The sequence below is a fragment of the Chenopodium quinoa genome, unplaced genomic scaffold (assembly GCF_001683475.1).
Source record: "Chenopodium quinoa cultivar QQ74 unplaced genomic scaffold, ASM168347v1, whole genome shotgun sequence".
Classification (NCBI taxonomy): Eukaryota; Viridiplantae; Streptophyta; class Magnoliopsida; order Caryophyllales; family Amaranthaceae; genus Chenopodium; species Chenopodium quinoa.
In genome coordinates, this window is record NW_018745448.1 from 532,986 (window position 1) to 554,844 (window position 21,859).

Genomic DNA, 21,859 nt, shown 5'->3' on the forward strand with positions numbered 1-21,859 from the left:
CATGGGATACATATTAAGCACATTCAAAATGATTCTAAAGTGAGAACCCCAACGAGTGCCGCCGGGTCTACTCAAGCTACGCTCCTGATTTAAACCAGTTCCCGATTCAAGTTCACCCAAAGTTAGTGCCTCCACAACATGTTCAGTCTGTTTTTGTCGAAGAAATTCTTTTCTCTTAGGTGAACCACCCACAAAATTTAATTATGGTGCAAGCACATCAATAAATAGCCACTCACAATCAGCATTTTTCTTAGCTATGGCAATAAGAGTCAATTGGAGTTGATGGGCAAAATAATGAACAAAATATGCAGATTCAGATTCACTTTTAATTAAAGTTTTAAGGCCGTTAATTTCACCTTGCATATTGCTGGCACCATCATAACCTTGACCATGAACTCTAGAAAAAGTGAGAGAATGCTCCATAAGTAAAGATTCTATAACAGCTTTTAGTGTAAGAGATTTGGTATCAGCAACATGGATAATACCAAGAAAGCGCTCAGTCACCTCTCCTCTTTTATTTATGTATCGCAAACAAAGAGCCATTTGTTCTTTATCAGATATATCAGCAGAATCATTAGCAAGAATAGCAAAAAACCACTTCCCAATTCATCAATTATTGCTTTGGTTGTTTCTTTTGCACAAGCATTAATGATGTCTTTTGAATAGTAAGAGATTTCATTTGAGAGTTACCCGGAGCATTTTCAAGAACTACTTTCCGAATATTAAAATTTTTAGTTGGAAGAAATTTCAGAAGTTCTAAAAAACTACCTCGATTCGACGAAGACTCACTTTCATCATGACCACGTTCGGGTAACCCTTGAAGTAATAACCACCTCAAACAATTAATAGAAGCTTGTAGTCTCTTTCGATACTTACTCATAGTATCCTCAGTTTGCTTAGATAAACCAGATGCAATGGAACCCTTCTGATTTTTAAAAGCATTTAAATTCCCCAAAGCTTGATTGTGGGCACTCGTATGTTCTCCAATATGCTTATCATATGCATCTGTTTTATTCCAAGCTCTTAATCCACCACTTACAAAAGCATCTCCACCCAGTGAATTTTCATTCTTGAATAAATAGCAAGGAAAACAAAACGCTGCATCCTTTTCAACACTATACTCAAGCCAAGATTTATACTTTTTAAACCAATTAGGGTTAAATTAAAACGACGCATTTTCTGCCCAAAAGGTCTTTAAGGAAATTCATAGTCTTTAGGCTGGCAAAGTTTTCTTTGAATATATGCTCTCCTAACAAGATCCCTGTCATCTGGATGAAACTCATATATCTTTTTTTCTTAGTCCCAGATCATGAGGAAGATTTACAACATCAACCACAATTAATCTTTCTTCATCGTTTGGAGCTTCAGTCCTATGATTTGAACTAGCTCCAATTTCTGCTTCACTTCCTAAATTTTGAGGGCTATTTTCAGAATCTTGAGATGGAGGATTATCAATTGGTTGAGAAATATCAGGTTAATTTGCTTGAGATTGGGGAGGATTAGGACTAGAGGTAGCACCAGATTCTATATGAACTCTTTTTGAAAAAAAACTTGTAATATCTCTTGTTTTTGTTTTCTTCATACTGTAATTTTAAATGAGTATAATTAGATTTTTTTTTACAATTACTTTAACAAGATACAATTATTTTGTATAGATTTATTATTAATTGATAATCCCTCGTTCCCTCAAACAAATTTACAATTTACTAATAGTAATAAAGTACCACCGTAACAAATTATTAATGTGCAATATTCAACATATTCTATAATTCATATCAATTTCAATTATAAAATTTATTAAAAATATCAACATTCAACAACCAAATCAAGGACAAAAATTAGAAGACTAAAGAATAACAAAGGATAGTAAAAAAGTAACTGGCCTTAATTTGGTAGATGTGACACCCACAAACAAGAAATAATACAATATTACACAAGAATTCGGCCAATTTTCACTTTCGTCAAAACCTAAAGGTTATAATTGTTGAATAAGGAGTAATTGCAAATTGTTGAATTTTGGGAAGTTTGAAAATTGGGAGATTTTAGGGGAATAGGGGTTAGGTGTAGAATCCTAGAAAAAGTAGTATTTATTTTTTTAAATTGTACTTTAAAGATTTTTTTATTATTTTTTGTTTTACTTTTTGTCACAATTGTCAGAGCCTCAAATAAAGGAAACTTACTACTCTTAGTCTAATGGGATGTTTTGACGGGAGAATGTAGGGGCACGCTTATCAATTTTTTTTTTAAGATTCAATCAAATATTTTTTAATAAAGGGGGGGGGGGGAACGTGCCACCCAGGACACTGTATAGGTCTGCCTCTAACCGAAAGACCAAGCTTATGACGAGTTGCAACGTAGGGTTGATGAATATGAGCGTATAGCTGAAAGTGCGCTGCCTATTCAGGATAATGTGGTTTCCGAGTTTGTAGGTGATTCACAAGGTCAAACTCAAATGAAAATTCAAGTGAAAACCACCGGTGGTGGAGGAGGGGTAAAGACACCGGTGAACAGAAAGAGTAGGGGTGCAACAAAAGCTTTCATGAAACCCGGGGTTCCCATGGTGCTTGATTTTGATGAGTTAGTCAACCTACTGATCAATGGCGCGACAAATTTTCTAGTTAAGTTGACATACTAACTCGTAAAATACCCATCACACTTGAGTGGGCCGATATACCTCACGGGTTGCTTCAAAAATTTTGGGACGATACAATGGTAAGTATGATGAGTTAGGAACATAGCGCATAAACTTCTCACGGGCTTAGAATCATAGCGCATAACCCGCGCATAACACGCACGAGCATAACCCGAGGCCTGCTGCAGCTTCCTAGCAGCAGCCTAGGCTGATTCAGCTGCATAGGCTGCTGCCTAGGCAGCAGTGTAACACCCCAATAATTCTCTCTTTAAACCTGTGAGGACTCTAAAAAATATTCAAGAGAATTACTGGCGTGCTACCACCACATGTTCAAACGTTAAGGCTTTATCAGAAAATGGCATCGGAAAAACTAACTCAATTATAAATAAGTTTCAAAACCAATAACCAAAATCAAATTAAATCTTACAACTTGGAACCATTAAGGCCCTTATTCAAAACCCCACAAAAGTAGTAAATAAATAAAACCAGAGTTTAAATAAATTCAAACTTATGAAATGAAATAAACTGCAAACAGTAATCAACTCTCCACTCAAAATCCCACCACCTTGATGCAAGTCCAAACTATGTAAAACACTTATGATCAGTCTGTTCCCCAATATTACAAGTGTAAAGATTGGATCATTACATGGTCATTGAAAGGCGAAGGCCATGACCAAAGAAAGACACATAAAGCACGCAATCAGCAAAGCTGAGTACATAGAAGCTGCAAAACATAAACGAAATCCCTAACATGCTACTAATAATCAATCATCACGCATCATTAGTTTATTGACTCGACACATTACTCAAGTATTTATATTACTAAGACTCCATTTATTTAATAATAGGTAAATCATTATTTTTATTCATTGGATTTCGCAATAGACAAGGTTGTCCAACCCATGCTCCATTTGGAACATCAATAAAAGAAAAACCCCATGCCTTCTTTCGGAAACATCAATAAACATCTAACGACCACGGGCGCGACTCCGTGACCGTAGTTAGTATGAGATCTCACCTAACTCCTAGTTTTAAAAATATATATTTGAAATAAGAGACTCGTAGATCAGACGACCTCGAGAAAAGTACACAGCTAATACCCCATGTACCCCAACCCCTGATTGTCATTACTCCAGATGTGCACCAATCCAAAGTTTTATTGCTCATCCATCTTGTACTTTACGTGATGTACAGGTTTAGACTAGTGATGACTCATATGCATAACAATACAAACATTCCAAAAAAAAATTCAATCAAACAAGGCAAGTTTCCAATTTCAATTCTTGATTTATTGGTGGCAAACAACATCTATTATTTATTCCTTAACTACCTCGGTGTATAAACACCTTGAGTGCAAAAGGCACCCCAAAACCTTAACATCGTCTTATAAGACTTGAATTCTTCCTTTACTCATCCTGTTTTCATAATCATGAATGAGTAATAAGTTAATCTTTACACCAATCACATACCTTTGCCTCTAAGCGGACCTTGCATAATTAGAGCACAAATAATACTTGCAATATAAAATAGTGCACATCATATGAAATTCACAATGTATAACCAAATAATTTAACCCAATCATCCCTATACATGATACTAAGTTCTCGATCCATCCTTAAACATACACCTAAAAGCAAGGTTTCGTAACTTGTACGTACCTTGTGTAAACAATTCGGTTGGCCACTTTAAAACTAGAAATCACCTTCAATAAACTCCTCTCCTAAACCGTACCAAACAATAACATCTCAATCAATACACATTCAATCAAATTTACAGCAATACTAACTTACTTTAAAACTTTCAAAATCCAAATCAAACAACACTTTAAAACCTCCCCTTTAGTTAAAATGAAAGGCTTATATATAGTTCTTTAAATTTTCTTCATAAAAACCTTAAAATACACTCTTATACATGAAATTACAGCAAGTTTAAAGTCTAATAAAAATCTGAAAATTATTTAAAAACCCCTAATAATCTCCCTTTTATATGGGTGATCACACCCTTTTTATTAAAATCACAATTATACTACTTTAAATAAAATTCCAGCATTTTAAACCAATCAAAAACCCTTTAAAACTTCATCAAAATACATATTTATACTTAAATTATCCATAAAAACATTAAATTATCTCTTACCCTTTAAACTCAAGGATAAAATTTAAAGCATAAAAAAAAACTTTGTTAAAAATCAAAAACCGCCCGAAAATCATATTTAGAGGCTAAATTTGGCCACGAAAGGGTGGTGCGCACCACCAAAGTTAGTGATTCTTTCTTAAAACGTTGTTTCCACATGGAAAACACTACTTTTTTTTTATCAAAATCGGATGAGTTCAGAACATGATCGGGATTAAAACGGGATTAATATTAACGAACGGAAATCTAAAAATTAAAACATGTATATAATCTGAAAATATAACCTTTTACCATCAAATTATAGATTTGATACTAATTATATCAATTTCAAACAATTAAATCAAAAACCCAAAACAATACTTATATAATTATGCAAATAGAAATAGAAATAAGGGGAAAAGAAGGAGAGGAAGAAGGGGAAAAGGTGGTTGTGGTGGCTGCCGGCAGGTGGGGACAACCGTGAGTTAATTCTCACGTAGGAAGAGGAGGAAGAAAGAAGAAAAAGAAAAGAGAAAAAAGAAAAAAGAAAAAAGAAAATAAAAAAGATAGGAAGAATAAAGGAAAAGGAAAATGAAATAAAATAAACTAAAATAAAATAAAGGAGAAGGAAACATAGAACTAACCTTTTGTGTGGCAAAATTTTGGGGATTAATGGGGTATTTATAGGGGAGAATGTTGTAGGGTAAGTAGAAAGATTGAGCCTCATAAAATTAATGGGCCAAATGAATGAAATGGACTAAGCTTTAGTTGTATTGAAATAGATTATATAATGAAGGTTCATAAAATAATTTGTACCAAAATAATATTCAATCCAATTTAATAACTTGAATATTTTGAAATTAAATTACGGAAAAATACACATCAATATTATAAATTAAATTAAATTTCATTTATAACATATTTAAAAATACGAGGGATTACAATCTACCTCTCTTAAAAGAAGTTTCGTCCCCGAAACTTAACCCAAAAACCATAATTTCTCCAAAACCATTCAAACTTTTGTGTTTTGTATTGCTGTAAATTGATTGATCCTAAAAATGTATACTCAACAAATTGAAATTCATACTTTATAAACTCGTACTTGGCCAAAGTTTACATACTTTAATTGCATGTAAACACAATGATATTAAGCAATAACGAGAAAAATCATGCAAAATTAAGCAATAAATAGCATGAATTAGGTAAAAAGTGCGAAATTATCGCTTTATTATGTTATTTGGAAAGCCATTGTTGAGATACTATGTGAATGATTATTTAATCGAAGTATGAGATCAAAAAGTTGAGAAATTATTATTTTGTTATTAGTTTAAGGCTCGGCGTTATAGACCTTAGTCCTTGGCATGTTGGTAATGAGATAATGATCATGAGTTAAGAATGAGGTACAATCTTTATTATTTATTTTTCTATGGTCCCCTAAAGTGGGAATTGACCCGTATGTGGTCTGGTTCAAGGTATTGTTTTGGTTATTGGGAGTATTCAAGTTTTTATACTTGTTGGGTTTATTCGAATGACCCATGTCCAAGGCTAGGTATAGAACAACGAGCGTGACACACTTATGGGTTATATGAGTTGATTGAGTAAAGGTTAGTATTCTTGTTCGAGGTTGAGTTGATAAAGGTTATTTTTCAGAGTACAATGTTTAATTTAGTTTCAAACTACATTGTTTAATTGAGCTAGTATTGTCAATTATTCAATTATACTCTATATTCCGATATGTGGTTATTACACAGCTTTTGCTGACGTGTATATTATTTTGTTTTGCTAATTGTGTTTGCGGCCATGTCTTTTTCTTATGGTGGCCCTGCCACGATCTATTTTGGAATTTGTCCTTAATGGTGAGCAGTCAAGTTTGTCTAAACAGGTTGATCAAGTGGTCGTAGCTAAAGGAGCTCAAGTGTTTCGATTAGTATGTTGTCATGAGTTTGTAAAGTTGTATAAATAGCTCACCTAGATTTATTGGGTTGTAGTCATTGGGATTTTTGTAAGCCTTAACGCTCGACAGGTTGTTGAGTGTGGCAGTAATACCTTCGATTTAGGAGTATGCTTCCGCAATTTTATTTTAAGGTTGTTTGTTTTTCCTTTAATTCTTGTTTATTTTCAGCTAGTAAATCGGGGGTGTTACAAGCAACCTGGGAGCTGCAGCTGCCTCAATTCACGTTTTTTTTATTATTATTATTTTGTTTTTTTCCTTGCCTAATGTGGATGTTTGCGCCTATTACAGAGTCTATTCCATATTCCTGATGAGCTAGACAAGAGAAAGTTCTTTGAAGCTTTTGTACAAGAGAGATTCAAAAACTTCAAAAGTTACTTGAGAACGAGATGGATCCATAAGAAAAGAAGGAAAAGACCAAAGAAAAATGTGACTGTTGCTGAAGAATAGGAGAAACCTAATAAGAAACCGTGGGATTTATATCCATAAATAACGGTGAAGGACTGGGAGAAGTTTGTGGAAAAATATTCCACTAGGACCGCACTTGTATGTTTTTATTTATCACTAGAGTAGGCTACTGAATTTTTGTTTACTACAAAGACTGATGCTAACATATATTTATGAATGTGTAGGAAAAAAGTGAACAAGCTAGAATCAATGCCAGGAAAAAATTGTATAGCCATCATATGGGTTGTAAGACATTTGCGGAATGTAGACCAAAGTGGATTAAAGCGGGTCTATACCCCAATTCCCTAATGTCATCATATGAGAAACCACTTTCTTACACGGTCACTACTTTGGTAAATCGTGCAATTGACTAGCGGTGTGCTACGTATGGGATCGACAAGAAAACCGGCAAGTATGTCATGCAACCGGATACAAAAGTAGTAGTAGATGCACTTGTAAGCAAACTTTACTACTTATTAATTATATTTTCATGTAAAGTACATCTTACTTAGAACCGATAACTTTTGGTGTTGTTACAGCTAGAGCAAACATCGAAAGTGATTGAAGGCAAGCTCACTTAGTAAAATGCTCTTTTGATATGATTTCAAACATTAGCACCTAAGACTAGGTAATATTGACATGTTATGATAAAGAATTAGTTCATTAGATAAGAAATGTAGAAAACAGGCAAAGTATAAGTTAAATAGCTGATTTTGGATAAAAGCCGTCCTAAAGCTTAGTAAAATACTATTTTGCTATGATTGCAAACATTAAACACCTAAGAATAGCTAATAATGACATGTTATAATATAGAATTAGTTCATTAGATAAGAAATGTAGAGAACGGGAAAAGTATAAGTCAAATAGCCGATTTTGGATAAAAGTCGTCCTAAAACTTAGTAAAACCCTCTTTTTTATGTGATTTCAAACCTTAAAAACCTAAGACAAGGTAATATGGGCATGCTATGAGAAAAAAGTAGGTCATTTTATAGAAAATGTAGAAAATGGGAAAGTGAGAACCCGAGGCAACTGTAGCACCAGAGGCAACTACCTCGGGTTTTGCCAGACAGCTGCAGCAGTAGCCGAGGCATATGCCCAAGCAGCTGCAGCAGTAGCCGAGGCATATGCCCAAGCAGCTGCAAGCAGCTGCCTAGGCATGCCCAGGCAGCTGCAAGCAGCAGCCACTAGGCAACTGTCCAGGCAACAGCAGCAGCAACCAGGCAACTGCCCAAGTAGCTACAGTAGCCACCAGGCAGCTGCCTAGGTAGCTGCCCAGGCACCTGCAGCAATCACTAGGCAGCTGCCCAGGCACCTGCAGCAACCACTAGGCAGCTGCCCAAACAACTACAACAGCCACCGGTGGCTGCTCAGGCAGCTGCAGCAGCCATGGAAGCATCCCGAGCAGCTGCAGCAGCCATGGGCATCAGGAGGAGGATTAAATTTCAGTAATTTTAGTCGTACCTCATGCAATTTTATGAATTTTTTTGCGTAATTGTTAGTGAATATGGCAAATAAGTCACTTACACCGATTTTGGATAAAAAGCGTACTAAAACTTAGTAGGGTGCTCATTTAATGTGATATCAAAACTTACACGCCTAATACTAGGTAATATGGGCATGGTATAAGAAACAAAAAGTTCACATGAAAAAAATGTAAAAAATGGGCAAAGTAGAAGTGAGAAAGCCGATTTTGGATAACAGACGTCCTAAAACTTAGTAAAATGCTCTCTTGATATGATTTCAAACATTTGACACCTAAGACTAGGTAATATTGACATGTTATGATGAAGAAATAGTTCATTAGATAAGAAATGTAGAAAACGGGCAAAGTAAAAGTCAAATAGACGATTTTGGAAAAAAGCCATCATAAAACTTAGTAAAATGCTAATTTGCTATGATTTCAAACATTAAACATCTAAGACTAGTTAATAATGACATATAATGATATAGAAATAGTTCATTAGATAAGAAATGTAGAAAACGGGAAAAGTAGAAGTCAAATAGACGATTTTGGATAAAAGTCTTCCTAAAACATAGTAGAATGCTCTTTTGATATGATTTTAAAAATTAAGCACCTAAGACTAGTTATTATTGACATGTTATGATAAAGAAATAGTTCATTAGATAAGAAATGTAGAAAACGGGAAAAGTAGAAGTCAAATAGCCAATTTTGGATAAAAGTCGTCCTAAAACTTAGTAGAATGCTCTTTTGATATGATTTCAAACATTAGGCACCTAATAATAGTTATTATTGACATTTTATGATAAAGAAATAGTTCATTAGATAAGAAATGTAGAAAACGGGCAAAGTAGAAGTCAAATAGCCGATTTTGGATAAAAGTCGTCCTAAAACTTAGTAAAATGCTCTTTTGATATGATTTCAAACATTAGACACCTAAGACTAGTTAATATTGACATGTTATGATAAAGAAATAGTTCAATAGATAATATATTTAGAAAACGGGCAAAATAGAAGTCAAATAGCCGATTTTGGATAAAAGCCGTCCTAAAACTTAGTAGAATGCTATTTTGATATAATTTCAAACATTAGACACCTAAGACTAGTTAATATTGACATTTTATGATAAATAAATAGTTCATTAGATAAGAAATGTAGAAAACTGACAAAGTAGAAGTCAAATAGCCGATTTTGGATAAAAGTCGTCTTAAAACTTAGTAAAATGCTAATTTGCTATGATTTCAAACATTAAAAACCTAAGAGGGATAATACTAGGTAATATTGACATTTTATGATAAAGAAATAGTTCATTATATAAGAAATGTAGAAAGTGGGCAAAGCAGAAGTCATATAGCCGATTTTGGATTAAAATCGTCCTAAAACTTAGTAAAATGATACTTTGATATGATTTCAAACATTAAACATGTAAGACTAGGTAATATTGTCATGTTATGATAAATAAATAGTTCACTATAGAAGAAATGTAGAAAATGGGCAATGTAGAAGTCATAAAGGCCTTATTTGGGAGATTTTGGATTAAAATCGTCCTAAAACTTACTAAAACCCTCTTTTGATGTGATTTCAAACCTTAGACACCTAAGAGTAGGTAATATGGGCATTCCATGAGAAAGAAATTGTTCATTTGATAGACAATGTAGAAATTGGGCGAAGTAGAATGTCGGCTTATTTGGGCCATTTTGTGAAAGAAACAAACCTATATATGTTGCCTTTGAAATATTTGACATACATTTAGTTTATATTTTATGTAATATGAATGGTGTTTAATTTTTTTTTTCCAAAGGTTTGCAAGATTCAAAGGGAAGACCCGTTAACAAGGCAAGAAATTGATGAAATTTGCGACATGTGGGCTTTTTTCGTTACATTTGATGGCATCTAATGATGAGTCTATTTTATATATATTTTATTCCTCTTCACACGGTCATATTTGTGCTTTTTTGAGCTCTGCGGAGCTATTTTTATTACTAATATGCATTTTCTCGTGTTTTTGTAGAGTTGGTATTATTGTTTAGGAATTTGGACGATTTCCGAGCTTATTGAGCCACTACGAAGATATTGGAGTTTGATCGTATTTTATGACCGTATATTTAAAGTCCAAGACCGAGTTAGAGAAATTTAGTCCGGTGATTAAGGGCTCGATACGTCCAAGATTTCACAAGTCATTATTACTATGGACTAACCAAGGAAAGAAATTGGGCCAAATAATTAAATAGCTCAAGCGTACAAATCCAAGCTTGCAAGAAAGTTACCGGACTTCAATCTCTGAGCTTCAACGCGGGTCCAATCAAGCGGATCAAAGCGAACTCGGGCCACTGATCTTGTTAATTGAGATTTCGTAATTGGGTAGGAAAGCAAAAAGTCGGTGGACTTGATTTGCTTCTAGGAGGAGTTTGAGTTTGAGTTGGAATAGATGTTTGATTCCTCAAAAATTATCCTTTGACTTTTCTTATATAAAGGAGGTAGTAGTACGTAGGAGCAGTAGGTAATAATTGTGAGCTTAGATTTAGTTTTAGGTAGTTTTCTTAGTTTTTAGTCTTAGTTTAGTTTAGTTTATTATTAGTTTTAGTTTTAGTTTTCTTTTATCTTTCTCTTTCTCTCTCTAATTTTTCTTTCTCTCTCCTCTTAATTAAACTGTTAGTATTACTTTATTTCTTGTTTCTCTCTCTACAACTCTTGGTTTAATTCCTCCTTTATTTAATCTCTTTCCTTGATCATGTCTTGTTTAATTGCTTTGTTTAGTTTATATTTAATTATGTGTGAGTAGTTTTCTTTCTAGGGTTTATGGGGATCCATAGATAATATGAAGGGGTAATTTACTGTTGTTAGTTGTCAATGCTAGATTAATTTCCTATTGATTGATTTAATGCTATGCAACTAGACATGCGCAGGTCTTTTATGTATGAGTTTAGCAATATTAATTCGAGATTCGAGAGATGAGAATTAATATTAAGGCCTAGTTTCTATAGGAAGGTTAATTTATAAATGGTTAAGTCGAGATTCGAGAGATGAGATTTAATACCGGTAGATTAATTATGTGATTGTAATACGTAGCGAAAGCCGTTTATGATCTGATTAATTGATGCATTGATGATTGATTATTATGTTTTACCTTGGAATATTATTTATTGGTGAACCTATGCCCTAGGTCTTTTATTCATTGTTTCTCCTCCTACTTTTATTCTTTCCCACTTTTACTCTTAAGTAGTTTAGTTTCCCTTCGATAATAATAATTTGTTACTCTATAATCTAGATTATATTAATTAATTAGGAATAAAAAAGACTCGTTTCCTTGTGGATTCGACCCTACTTCCCTATCTATTTTAGTTAGTGGTTTAAGGAATTACTTTTGATTAGGTGATATGACTTTGGCCTGTCATCTAGCTAGAATTAGTGAGCTTGAGTTTTTTTTTGTTATTATAAACAATATTTAGTTATTATTTTTTTATATGTACATTAATTATATATAATTAGTACGTATGTAGTATATATTATTTGTGAGTGTTATATATGTTATTATTATGCATTTTATTGTTGTTATGGTATTATTATTCTTAAATTTGTAATATTTTAATTATTATTAATTATTAATATTAATTAATAATAATAATAATAATAATAATATTAATAATAATAATAATAATAATATTAATAATAATAATATTATTATTAATAATAATAATTTTTTATAATGACAGATTAATATGTATATCAAAACAAATCATTAATACTACTCCCTCCATCCCTAAATTACATTCCTCCATTCTATTTTTGGTATTCCAAAATTACATTCCACCTTTCTATTTTTAGTAAGTTTTTTTTTCAAAATATCCCAAATACGCTCTATTTTTTCAGTTGTACTTTTAATGTATAATTAATGTATTTACATTTCACTTTTAATTTTTGGTTGGCTAATGTACTTTTTCACCCTTTAATTTTTCAAAATCCTTGTGCCAAATTACAATGAATATGATTGGTTAAAAATTTTCAATTAGGAGCATGTGATTGGTCCTTTTTTTTACAAAGGATTGATGACATGTCATGAGTTATCACTAATCTATCTTTGTTTTACTCAAAAACATTATTTAATGTTTTGTACTTCCCATTGCATTATCTAATTATTGTTATTTGTCTTATTCTTTCCTCCTTAATTCCCGTGTAAATTCCAAAGAGGAATGTAACTTAGGGACGGAGGGAGTATTATTATTAATTAATACTAATTTTGGAAAAAAAATACAAATGGCAAACAATTTGGCGCCAAAACCGCTTGCCATTACCGCTTGCTATTACACTTGACATAATATTATGTCAAGTGCAAATGGCAAGTGGTTTTGGCGCCAAAATGCTTGCCATTCTCCCCTAATGGCAAGCCCCCTAAGCCCATGCGGTTCAAAACCGCTTGCCATCAGGGGGTTTGAACCGCTTGCCATTACGTTTTTTCTACTAGTGTCTATTGGTGATGTTTTAAATTTCAAATACATGTGAAGAGTGTTGCATGACACATATTCAATATTAGGAATGATTTTTAACATACTTCCTCCGTTTTATATTAGATGATTACATTTCATTAAGACATGTTTGCCTATGCATACTTTATAATAATGTAAATATCTTTGATTACATATTAGCGGATTTTTTTCAAAAAATAGATGTTGAGACGAAACTAACAAGATCCCACATGACTATTTCTTCTCAACGCAAAATCACAAAACAAAGTAAAAACAAGTTATATGAATAATGCACAAAATCAAGTTATGTCATCTAGTTTGAAATGGAGGAAGTACAAGTATAGATATTAATTTAATAATACATATTTAAGTTCATTAGTCACAAATGTAGTTCGTTCAATAAACAAATAAGTTCAAACCTACAACTTTTTTTTTTTTTTTTTTATTTTTTTTTATTACAAAAAAGGATTAAACTAAAATCAAAAGGTAGAAAACCGAGTGAGGTTAAACCCCTTCACTTATTCGCTAGATCATGACCGAGCCTGTTTTACCTTGTCTCTATCAACCTTCCAAACCACACAAGTTTGGAGAAGAACCTCAAGCCAACTCGTTTAATCTCCTTAACTAACTAAAATAACGTAATCTCACTTTATCAGTTTATCCCGATTTTGAAGGAGATGTATAAACAACTGTTGAATTATAATAGATTGTTATCTTGTGGTAACCTACCTGCTTCCATTGGCCACCTAATACCTACCAAGCAAGCTAGATAGCAACTCCGCATGCAAAGCTAAAGAAGCCTTGCAGTGATCCCCAATTCCATTGGTGAAAGTAAAACCATCCGTCGTTGAAGACCATGCCATACCTGCATTTCCAGTGAGTTTTTGCCAAAATTTGTTTGTAGAAAAAAAAAACTTCCTGGTTGTTCATAAGAGGAAGGTTTCTCTGTATTACTCCCTTTGTCCCTAATTGTTTGCCCATACTAATATTTTGCTTTTTTTAAGTTTTAATTGAATGAAATTGATGAGAGAGAAAAGTGGTAAGATCAAAAGAAATTATGTGAAAGTAAAGTTGTGGTCCCATAATCATATATACGTAGTATATGATACTCCCTCCGTTTTTAAATACTTGCTCCATTTCTCTTGTACACGCATGTCGATGCTAATATTTGATCACTAATATCTTTAATTATCAATAAGTATAAATTCTAACAATTGAAAATTAATAATCTATTCATTGAGATGATTCCAACAAGTACCCACAAGACTATATTTTTTCATTGGTCCCACAATCATATATATGTAATCTTTAAGGAACATCTGTAATGCCCCATATTTTTTTACGTATTTTATAAATTATTTATTTGCTTATAAAATATATATTTTGGGTCAACTTATATTTAATTATGGAATTTAAAATAAATTGAGTTTTAAATTTGATTAATGCTTACTTTACCAAATTACAAATTATATATATACAACAAGCCCAATCATTCTTTTATTTATTTGGGCCAATTATTTCTCCATCCTATTATCTTTTTGAGTCTCATCCACTCATTCCAAATCATTGCCGAAATAAATTTCAGGAATTAAAATAGAAATCCTCCCCAGCGGAGTTGCCAAAAAACTGTAGGGAATATTTCAAGCATTATCCCTAGCTTGAACCCTACTGTGATCATACACTAAAGTACGGTGGCGTCCAAAGGGAAAGAAGATAGAGCAAAAGAGTCGCCAACAAGTTTTAGGAACTTGTAAACCGTTCACGAGGTGAAGGTTACACCCCTTAACGATCCAGGAGATCGTCAACTCCAATAGGTCTGGAACCATGACTGGTAGTTCGGGGATGAAGGTACAAATCCAACCTAAAAGAGATTGAACCTGCCCTAATAATAGGCCTCTACTTTATTCTGATCGTATTCATGTGCGCTTTCTGACTAACATGCAATCAATAAGTTAACCCTAAACGTGTTTAATCTATGTTGCTTGAATATTAATGCACAAATAAAACTATTATTGGCGATCACTTGAATTATAATCAAATTAACCCTAAACAAGATTATTAATTATCTTATTAAAGCGTGATTACAAGTACCAATTCCCTTTAAACATGCATATTAATAATAATAATACTAATGTTAAAGCATAATAATAGCAAGATCCTAGGCATGATACTAACAAGATTAATAACAAACCCTATCATGTCACTAAACAATAAAATCAAAGCTTTAACCCTAACATGATACTAATATGCTATTAGGAAAAGAATAGGAAGCATCGCAGGAATCACAATTGTCATATTTGATATTAGAAATTATAGCTGTTACTAAAGGTGGGCATGGGCCGTGCCGGCACGAGCCCGACACGATTCCAGCACGGCTCGGCACGGCATGGCTACCGGCACGGCACGGCACGGCGGCCCACTTGTGGGTCGTGGGCCGTGCCGTGAACACAAATTTTGAAAAGTGGCACGGCACGGCACGGGCACGATCGTCGGCATGCCGGCACGGCCCGTCGGCACGTTATTTTTATAATATATGTATATATCGATTTTGTATAATATATATATATATTTTTAAAAAAATAATTAAAAAACCGTGGTGCCCCGCGGCACGGCACGGCATGGCCCGCCAAGCACGTGGGTCGTGCCGTGCCGTGGGCTAGGGTGTGCCAAAACTTGGCACGGCACGACACGACCCACCACCAAGCTGGCACGACACGGCACGAAACGAGCCCCACCCTGGCACGGCCAAGCACGGCCCGCGACGGCACGACATGGCACGATGCCCATCTTTAGCTATTACCCTAAACATGATACTAGGAAGATCAAAACACCCTAACATGACACTAGGAATCATAATAACAACCTAGACATGATTTCTATATCAAAATATCAACAAATCAATTAAAGCACTTACTTGGATGCCTCGTACCTCTTTCTAATAACTAAATATACACGTTAGTAACTTCAAGGAAAATAATGAAAAAATAATTAAATTAAATAATTGAAAGAAAGATTTGGACCAAACCCTCAGAAATTAAAACCTTTCACGTCTAGGGCGAAGGCAACTTCGAACTTGGCTAGGTGTTTCTTGATCTTGTGAATGCGGAATTTTGTATGCAAAAGGGTTGGTTTAGAAAGAAAGAGAGAGAGAAAGTAATCAAGAATTTCTTGATGAGAGTTGGTGATTGAAAAAGGGGATATATGACCTCTATTTATAGAGAAAAAAAGAGGGTCGAAGAATAAGAAGAGAATCCGAATTCGAATCGAAATAAAACTCGATGGACAATAGTTTTTGCAGATTTTGTTTTTATCATATATTTTGATCCAGAAGTCCAAATAAGTCATATAATATGTTGTTGGAAAGCTCTTGAAGTCTAATTTCAAACACAATTAGAATCATATTGTAAGTTTGTAGATAAAAAGATATGACCGAAATAGTGGCGGTGTCAGTTTTTGGATAGAGTTTTGTATCTCATTCATATCTTTTTCGTTATAGATCGGAATTAATATTATAATATATCATTGGAAATTTAATTTCAAGATCTATCCAACCATATAAAATTTGGATAATGATTATGAGGAACAAAAATAAAATCTGAATATATTCCACTTCGTACAAAACAAGGATTCTAAATAGGAGTAGTTTTATTCAATTTCAAACTCTTTGAAACATAATTATCAATCCAAACTCCATTAGGATTTAAAAGGACATTCTAGAGTATTCTAGAAGACTAAAATCAATCCTAATAGCTTTCGGAATGATAATTAATAATAGACCCTCCTCTAGATCATTGGGCCGCATATAAAAACCAAACCGGGCCCAGTTTAGTATTTTGGCCATAACTTCCTCATTATTCATCGGAATTGGGCTTATAATATATCGTTGGAAAGGTATTTTCTAGTACTATGCAAATAAACCATTATTGTACCCTTATCATGGACCAAACTAAACTAGAATGCACGTTTTTCAAAAATAAGGTAAGAAAAGAAATATTTTCAAAACATAAAGAAGAGATATTTCAATAAAAACATCCTCATCGCTAGACTTTTCACACTTTCGCTTTGTTCGAAAATCAAATGACATGAAAGGTATTCATCACTGGGTTTGGCTTTGGGGAGACACATTTGGATGTCTACAGAAGCCCCCACTTTGACTGAGTTTGGAGAAACGCAAGTTTCGAAAACAAAAGTTAAAGTATCGATAGAGGAGAATGATTCAGAACGTTCTACGATCCTAAATCACTCTTGTAACACCGATAACTTCAAAACTAGCGTTAGTTAAACCAGATAAGAGAGTTAAAAAAATGCGTATCTTGCACCGTCGAGCACACGTCTTTGGAGGTAACCGATTTGTTGCTGCCTTTGCTTTTGTGATAAATTTCTACAATCTATGGAACGCCATCTTGCTGTTTTGATGTTCACTCGTCTCTTAACAAAGAGTTTCTTTGGATATGTTCACACGTCTCTGAACAAAGATCTTTTGAATGATATGCCCACGCGTCTCTGAGCAAAAGAGTTTTGATGATATGTCCACGCGTCTTTGAACAAAAGAGCTTGATTATATGCCCACACGTCTCTGAACAAAAGAGCTTGATGATATGCCCATGTGTATCTGAATAAAATAGCTTGAAAGAAATGTCCATGCATCTCTGAACAAAAGAGCTTGAAAGAAATGTCCACGCGTCTCTGAACAAAAGAGCTTCGATACTTGAATGTTTGTTGCGATAATATTCCGAATAAAACTTATGAAGACCAACGCTTGTCAATCTTTAAAGCTTGCTTGAACTTTGCTTCCGCTATGCTAGTACGTCGGCGCTTTTGCTGCTTGTGAACCATTATGTCGGTGTCTCTGCTGTTTATGAACCAGTATGTTGGTGTCTCTGCTGTTTATGAACCAGTATGTCGAAGTCTTGCGATGAGCCAATATTTAGGCGCTTTCAGCTAAGTGAGACGATATTTCGTCTGGTCGATCACTTATTACGATTGTAATCAAGCCGACTACTTAATCATGTCAAATTGCTTATAGAGGCTAACTGGCGTACCAAGGAACCCAAAATTGCTTAAAGAGGTTGAAATAACCGTTCTGAGTGGCAAAGCGTTCTGTCACCGCTGCAATGCCTCTGGCGCCGTAATTTGGCTTTGTCGCCAGAAACTGGGAACTAGCACCAGGCGCTGAAATCTATTGCCAGACACTAGATGTTGTCGTCTGGCGCTGTAGTAGGGTCTTCCCTATTCTGCTCTTGCTGCCGTTGGGATGCACCTGTATTTATCTTTGACTATAGGACTTTTCTAATCTCTTTAATTATTTTAGGTTTGACCTAAGGTTTAGAGTTGCTTGACTCATAGACTTGACATGACTCAAGGTATAAACTCGACTTGCTGTGATTGACTCGAGGTTGCCTCGACTCGAAGTGAAATGACACGTATGACTCATGACACGTGTGTGCATTGTATTGTGATCGTGCGACTCGAAAATGCAAAAAAGCAAAAATTTTCCGTCATTTTTGTGGAGGGTACCGACTTTCTCCCGAAAAAGAAAGACGAGAAAAAAGAAAGAAGCGAAGTTTTTGATGGTGCATGTTGAATGAGCTTAATCCGTTAATGTTGCCTCTCAAAGTATAAGGATTGTAATGTCTTAGACTATCCTAGTTGACTCAATAATGAAAGTATTTAGGTAACTTAGGCACGGAGGCTAAGTACTTCATACTTTGTGATGCAATGATGATTGATGAGCTATTTTGACATGACAAGGCATGCTTCAGCGTTGTGTTAAGATTTCATGACAAAGGGTTCCTAAGGGAAATATTTGGTCATGTATCTGTGCAGTGTGTGAAAGTGATACTAAAATTAGGCCGCAAGGGCTAAATGTGTGGGAAAATATTATTTCAAGAAGAGTCAAATGATGGTGACTTTTAAGCTAGGTAAGTTAATGATGTAAGGATCAAGCCCCCAAGTCTAGATCTAAGTAGATAGGGATGAGCATTGGAGATCCCTTGATATGATCACGGTGTGTGAATGTGAATGTGAATGTGAATATGAATGCATGTTTATTACGGCCGCACCTCGATGTGAGTTGCCTACGTATCCGTCAGGAATCAGGCCAAACGTAGCTCTAGCCGAACCACGCACAAGTGTGTGTATACCTCAAAAAGGTCTTTTTAAGGGTTGTAACGTGGCTAGGCTAAAGGTTGAAGAAGAAGGGGATAAAAGGCTTAAGACCCTAGATAAGCCCCCAAGGTGTGCAACCTTGCTTTTGAATCTTTGAATCTTTATGCTTGAGGCTTTTGACTCTTTTTTAGATCTTTTTTTTTGCTTTAGCATCTATTTTATTTTTATAAGTGTGGGAAATCCCGATCATGCGGTCTATCACTCACTTGGCATTCATGTTTCTCAGGCACGGTACCGAGCACTCGATAAGAGACGCAATCTGAGACGTGTTCATATCAACGACATGTTCATGTCAAAGACATTGGAACACTTGCCCTTTTGTACAGTTTTATTATTATTATTATTATTATTATTATTATTATTATTATTATTACTATTATTATTATTACTATTATTATTATTATTATTATAATTATAATTATTATTATTATTGCTATTTTAATCTTTTGAAGTCACTCAAGCTTTTTATGAAATTGAAAATTGCATAAGTTGCACACCATCCCATCCCAAAGTTAGGTAGATATGGGTTGAAAAATGAAGGGTCTATCGTTAGACGAGGCTTAAAGTGGTTTATCAAATAAGGATTGCATATTTGAAGGGTGAAAGGTGATATGGCTACAAGAGGTGCCTCAAATCATTGATATACCTTGTGCGTAGTTTGACATGGATTTTTTTTTAATGCAATGCAATGTGATGATCATATTTAAGGAAATAAAATGCTCATTTTATTAAAAGGAAAAAAGAAAAAACTCTACAAATGAATCTAAGGAAAGAAAGGTGCCTATGCTAGGCTTATTGGGGAAAGGGTAAATAGAAAATAGAAAAAATATCATGAAATCTTGTCGTTGAAGCTTGCCTCTTGTCCCTTGGCTTATCATTACTTGGTGTTCTTGCCGACTGGAGGTATTGGAAGCCCGTTATTATCGAACAAATATTGGATTGCTTCCTTTAGCTTCCAACAGCTCTTAGTAGTATGACCCCTACCTTGATGGTACTTGCAGCGTACATTTGGGTTCCAACTAGGCAATCTCTTCTCAAGTGGGGGATCTTGAATGGGTCCAATAGGAGTAATGAGTCCCTTTGCATAGTGTCGATCGAAAGCATCGTCGTAGCTAATTCCAATAGGGGTGAAATCTTTTCTTAATGCTTTCTAAATCCTTGATTATCCATGGCTAAGATTTCATTAAGGTCGAAAGTACCAATACTGTTACTAGAGTAGGTGTTTTCGGAAGAAGAAGGATAGTCGTTCTTCTTTCCTTTACAACCACTGTTTTTATTGTTACTAACCTTGGCCTTCTTGTCGCGCGGAGGAACATGAAGGAGGTTTGAATCAACGAGGTCTTGAACACGATCTTTGAGAGCAAGACATACCTTGGTGGTATGACTACGACCTCTATGGTATCGACAATAAGATTTTGGGTCCCAATTGGGATACCGTTTTTCAGGCGGAGGGTCTTGACTGGGACCAATGGGGTGAAAGAGACCTTAATCGTGAAGACAGTCAAAAGCTTCATTGTAAGTCATTCCTATTGGTATGTATTCTTCAATGGTTCATTTTGCCCGTGGCTTAGGAGCATTGAGTTCTTCATTAAATCCTTGGTGAGAATTTTGTTCGATAACCATCATCTGATTTGCTAGTCCTTTTACCACATTCAAGAGCATGGCAATGACATCTTGCAGTTTTCGAACGTCTTCTTTTAGACTTGACGAGTCTTCCCTGGTATTATCTAAGAAAAGACTTTCATCCTCCTCAATCATGGCCACTTCATCAAGAGAGGCTATATAAGCTGTCTCGATCATGGGCTCACCTACAGGTGTGATAAGGAGTGAAGGATCGAAGGATGTTTGATCTTCTGCGATGGCTAGAATCTCGGAAGTTTTATTGTCATCAATCAGATCTTGAATAGCTTCTTTGAGTTTCCAACACTCCTCAGTGTTGTGACCCTTTCCTTTATGATATTTGCATTGCTTATTAGGATCCCACTTAGGTGGCCTGGCTTCTGGAACTGGATCTTTGATAGGCCCTATGGGCATGACTAGTCCTTTATGGTGTAGCTTTTTGAAAGCTGCTTCATAACTTATGCCAAGTGGAGTGAACACTCTTTTCGACCTTTGGATTCGTGGTTTAGAGGCGTTCGTAGCATTTACTTCATTAATGGGAAAGGAAGAAGAAAGATGGTCGTTCTTCTTCCCTCTCGCACTATTATCTTTCAGAAGGTCATCTTCAATGTCAATGCCTATATTATACACAACCTTGAAAGTATTCAAGTTGTGTTGATATTTTAAGTGTTTTGCATATTTTTCTTGAAGGTTTTTGAAGAACATCCTCACAGAATCTTTTTTCGGTAGGAACCTTAACCATATTAGTAGAAGTTTCCGTCCATTTGTTGAAGAAAGAAGTGAGCCCTTCGTTTTTTTTTTTGTTTTAACATCTCAAGTTGTTTGTGGTCTGTTTCGTCTTGAATGTTTCACTTATATCTATCTATGAAAGCGTTTGTTATGGAATCCCAAGAAGAGGTTTTCTCTTTGTCAAGGGAAAAGAACCATTGTTGACAAACGGTCTCAAGAGATAAAGAAAACAAGGAATGAAAGACTTTATTATCAATCCCCTTAATGTTCATTATAGT

At 34.6% G+C, this 21,859-nt stretch overlaps 1 protein-coding gene across 1 annotated transcript; it reads right to left on the reverse strand.

Moving 5' to 3' along the window:
* Nucleotides 1-201: 201 nt before the first annotated feature.
* LOC110713566 (zinc finger MYM-type protein 1-like) lies at nucleotides 202-20,746 on the reverse strand. The gene is made up of 4 exons (XM_021892016.1): nucleotides 20,604-20,746; nucleotides 8,194-8,334; nucleotides 691-1,115; nucleotides 202-548 (listed from the first exon to the last, which is right to left on the reverse strand). Exons 1-4 carry the CDS (start codon nucleotides 20,744-20,746, stop codon nucleotides 202-204), a joined length of 1,056 nt encoding a protein of 351 aa, XP_021747708.1.
* Between the last annotated feature and the right edge of the window lie 1,113 nt (nucleotides 20,747-21,859).